The sequence below is a fragment of the Palaemon carinicauda genome, unplaced genomic scaffold (genome assembly GCF_036898095.1).
Source record: "Palaemon carinicauda isolate YSFRI2023 unplaced genomic scaffold, ASM3689809v2 scaffold94, whole genome shotgun sequence".
Classification (NCBI taxonomy): domain Eukaryota; kingdom Metazoa; phylum Arthropoda; class Malacostraca; order Decapoda; family Palaemonidae; genus Palaemon; species Palaemon carinicauda.
The window spans coordinates 207655-212500 of NW_027172247.1; the positions used below are offsets into that span (position 1 = coordinate 207655).

General features: G+C 40.6%; 1 protein-coding gene across 1 annotated transcript; it reads right to left on the reverse strand.

Moving 5' to 3' along the window:
• Positions 1–3013: 3013 nt before the first annotated feature.
• On the reverse strand, positions 3014–4702 carry LOC137637718 (uncharacterized). Its single transcript, XM_068369867.1, has one exon. It carries the CDS (start codon positions 4700–4702, stop codon positions 3014–3016), a length of 1689 nt encoding a protein of 562 aa, XP_068225968.1.
• Positions 4703–4846: the final 144 nt, after the last annotated feature.

Below are 4846 nucleotides of genomic sequence, written 5' to 3' on the forward strand. Positions count from 1 at the left end.
AACCATGGTTTGTCCTTCACTCGGTACCTTAGCACACAAGAAGAGATACGCCTATCAATTATGTTGACTAGATTCTCATTCAAAGGGACAACAGGATCTACACTATTATAAAATTGTGACCAATTCAAGCACAAAAGATCATGTAAAATCCCATTCCAGTCTGCTTGGGATTTCATATAAATTTTACAAGAATATGATATATCAGGGACAGGCTGCTCAGTCTTCACTAATAATGAAATCAAGGCATGATCAGATGTCCCGACTGGAGAACCAACCTTACTAGTTATAACGCCAGGGGAGTCAGTGTATACGAGGTCCAAGCAATTACCAGACCTGTGAGTAGCTTCCTTTATGATTTGCTCACAGCCTGATTCAGAGGCAAAGTCTAAAGCTCTTAAGCCATGGCGATCGGTAGGAGAGATAGAACTTAACCACTCCCTATGGTGAGCATCAAAATCACCAACAAAGACAAAATGGTAAGAAGACAATCGAAGATAGAATCATCTATGTCTGGATTCCGGTAGATCGAACACAAATAAAAGTTGTTATGCCTGCCACAAACTTTTATTACCTGAATCTCATGACATCCACATTGATAGCAGGACTTATGAGAAGCAGGGTACTCGGTCCTAATATACACCGCCATTCCCCTGGCCCTAGGGATGGCATCACGTTTCAACATTATTGGCTTCTTAAAACCAGTTATAAGGAGCTCAGATGAGTGCCTCATATTAGAAACCAAAGTTTCTGAGCACAAAAGAATATCATACTGTCTGGACGCAACTGTAAGGTCTTGGATATTTGCATGAAGACCACGAATATTGCAATACAGAAGACGACATTGACGAAATCTAGGACGTACTGGTCCCGGATTTCGCTCAATGTCTCCAGACAGCATAAGAATTAATAGAAATAAAAAAGAGACATTATACTTAAAAACTAGATTAACAAGAATTATAACAAAAACAATACGTACAGAATTATAAACAAAGTGATTGATGATACCCATAGACTATAGTAAAAAGTCGGAAAAGCTGGTCAACATGGAGGAGCCGATACACCATGCAAGGCTAAATACCCTCCAGGATAGCCACTTCAACTGAAGGGAGGACAGTAAGGAGGGTTTTGAGAAGAAAAATAATCAGAAAAAGGAAAAGACAACCTCTTGATAAACCACCAGGCATCCATGGCCCTTCTATTAAGCCTGCCCAACACACCATTTCAAAGAAACAAGATTAAGAAAAAAAAAAAGGAAAAAAAATAAGATAGAATAGTGTGCCTGAGTGTACCCTCAAGCAAGAGAACTCCAACCCAAGACAGTGGAAGACCATGGTACAGAGGCTATGGCACTACCCAAGACTAGAGAACAGTGGTTTAATTTTGGAGTGTCCTTCTCCTAGAAGAGCTGCTTACCACAGCTAAAGAGTCTCTTCTACCCTTACCAAGAGGAAAGTACACTGAACAAATTGCAGTACAGTAATTAACCCTTTGGGTGAAGAACTGTTAAGTATCTCATTGTTGTCAGGTGTATGAGGAAAGACGAGAATATGTAAAGAATAGGCCAAACTATTCTGTGTAAGTGTAGGCAAAGAAAAAATAAGCCGTGACCAGAGAGAGGGATCCAATGCATTACTGTCTGGCCAGTCAAAGGATCCAATGCATTACTGTCTGGCCAGTCAAAGGATCCAATGCATTACTGTCTGGCCAGTCAAAGGATCCAATACCTCTCTAGTGGTAGTATCTCAATGGGCGGCTGGTGCCCTGGCCAACCTACTACCTACATGTAAGAACCAAGCTATTACAGTTGTTCTCATGTTGATATGCAGATAAAAGGGGAATAAGTAATGCTCGTACAAATCTTTACATTAATACGCTGGTAAACTTCCATCAGGACGACATGGCCTGAGCCCAAAAAAGCGGATTTTGAGCGAAGCGAAAAATCTATTTTGGGGTGAGGTAGCCATGTCGCCCTGATGGACCCACCCTCCTTTTATAAAGGCTGAATGAATCCCTCCCAAAAGTACTGTATCTGTAGCACCTCGCTAACGCTACAAGGAATGATAAGATGGCGCCCGGACGTGACGTTATACTGGTACTCAACAGTAGGAGTAGAGCGAGCGTTGCCATAATAACGGCTCTCTTCCAATTCTGGCCACTTTCCCCTCTCGAAGCGTAAACGCTATTAGGGGTGTAGATAGCTATGTGGCGTGTCAAGAATATGTCCTCTGATATTATACGATATCCCTAAAGGCAAAAGCCAGGGATACTCGCGCCAGGAGTTAGAATTCTGGATACCTTTAGTAAAATTCTCTGGGATATATCACCGTAGTTAAATATAACCAAGGAAGCTACTATGAAGAAACCTCAACTAGTATGTCCAAAGACAGCCACCGTCCTGGAAACCTTCACCAGTGGTCTCTAACACGCATGTGCAAACAAATGAATTTTAATATTACCATCATATGAATGTCAAGGCAAATCTAATTCTTTTAATTTAAATAACCACACAAATGAATACTCATTTTAAACTATGGTAGATCGAGACATTCCTCGATGGGCAAAATTACTACAATTCTATGAGCAGATCGTTTCACAATTACATCCCTCTCTCCCTTGTAAGTCATACCAGACTTCATTGGTTTGTACCTCAGTGTGACATTTCTAACTTTCTCATCTTTACCCTTATCTGCCAGCAAGACTTCCGCTAACTTCCAATTACCCCGCACCACATTACTATCCTGAAACAATACAAGATCCCCTACTTGCATGTTACGCTTTTCTACATGCCATTTTTGACGTATCAGCATAGTGGGGAAAAAGTCACTCATCCATTTTCTCCAAAAAGTATCGGTTATGCCTTCATGAAAGTTCAATCTTGATTCATGACTAGGGAAGCGTTCAAATTCTCCTTTCAGAACTGCATTTTGTGTACGCCCAAGCAAAAGATCATTTGGGCAAAGATACCTTCCTAGTTCGGGATCGCAGCTAGGTTTTATACCAATGGGTCTTTCATTTAGTAAATTTGCAATTTACTGAAAGTTAAAATGTTATCACCAATAGCTATGGTCAAACTCCTTTTGACAGATTTGATTAGACTCTCACTGACTCCATTTTGCCAAGGTGCATCAGCAGAAGCATTGAAGATCCACTTTATTTTAAAAATCTCTGTTGCATTCCGTAGTTCCTTCTCAGCAGCAGTTAATTGGGTACCCCTATCAGAATATATTTCTTTAGGACATCCTCGGAGTGATACTAATCTACGGAGCCCATCAAGGAAATCTTTTGCACTATAACCCTTAATTAGATCTAAATGAACTGCACGGGTCGATAAACAATTAAAGATTACCCCATAGGCTTTACCTTTAGTTCTACCCTTAACTGTATCCCTGATAAAGAAAGGTCCATATAAATCAAGAGCAGTATAAGCAAACGGTGGAGAGGGTTTTAGATGCTCTCGAGGTAATTGTCCCATGACTTGCCCTGCTATTTCCTTTGTCAACTTCCTACAGGTTACGCATTTAAATTTTACGGACTTGATCATGTTCCGAACTCTTGGTACCCAAAACTTAGATTGAATTTTCGCAAGGGTGTTTTCCACTCCAGAATGAAATTGACGATGCATGGTTTTTACATATATGACAAATTCATGATCAGGAGAGAGTAATACAAACTCATCCTGATCATAACTGTTCTTTAACCACCTAGGAATGCGTTGGCCTTCCACAATTGAACCATTCTTATTTACACTAGGGCCAAGTCTGCGATATCTGGACTCCCAATCTTTACCAAGCCTGGGTTGAATTTCTCTCACCCACATCTCTGCTTGAGAGATTTCATCTATATTAGGAGTTTGAAATATTCCCTTGAACGATTTAAATTTGAAAGCCTTAAGGACTCTACTAGTGACTCTGAGCAATTTTTCACTACTTTCAAATCTTGATATTTGAAACACTAAAGACATATCTACAGTATTCACAGTAAAACAAGCGTGCGAAACAAAGACACCCACCCTGTCAGGCAAATCACCAATATGATCTGTCCTTATTGGCCACTTACTGATTGGGAGAATAAGGAACGCCGGCCCCATTTGCCACATTGATTCTTGACCCAAATTGATCTGCTTAGCAGGTTTGGTAGTCAAGTCTGCTGGGTTGTTATCACCTGAAACCCACGACCATTCTCCCACATCGGTTTTATTTTGAATTTCAGCAATTTTTGTAGCAGTAAAGGTGCCAAAGCCATAGCTTTCTTTCTGAATCTGGGCACGAACTATTGCAGAATCAACAATGTGCATCACCGATTCAAATTCAAAATTCATTTCCTTCACTATAGTTTTTCTCATTCTAGCTGCCACTAAGGCCCCACATAGTTCAATCCGGGGAATGGATAACTGTTTGAGTGGTGCAAGCCTAGATTTTGCCATTAGCAACCTGGAACAGAATCCTCCATCAGACAATTCCCATCGCACATAAGCACATGCTCCATATGCAGAACTAGACCCATCGGAGAAAATCACCAGCATTGGTTTACCGATTGTACCTTCTACTTTGACACACCTAGGGAAGCTGAGAGACTGAAGCTCAAACAACATCTGGAAATAACTTAACCACTCATTCCTAATATCTGTCAACACTGCACTATCCCAATCATAATGGCTAACTTTTCCTTCAATCACCTCTGTCCTGGAAATTAGCTGTCTCATCATCAATTTAGCTCTTAAAGTTACCAGACAAACTAGCCCCAAAGGATCATACTGAGATGCAATTTAACTAAACAACATTCTTCTAGTTAAATACTGTGGCACATTAGCCATGAGATCATCTGGCGCCAAGTTAGGTTCAGTATG

What these genes read in the sequence shown, in the direction of transcription:
- LOC137637718 (XM_068369867.1), bottom strand. Translation starts at nt 4,702, where the DNA reads ATGAGACAGCTAATTTCCAGGACAGAGGTGATTGAAGGAAAAGTTAGC.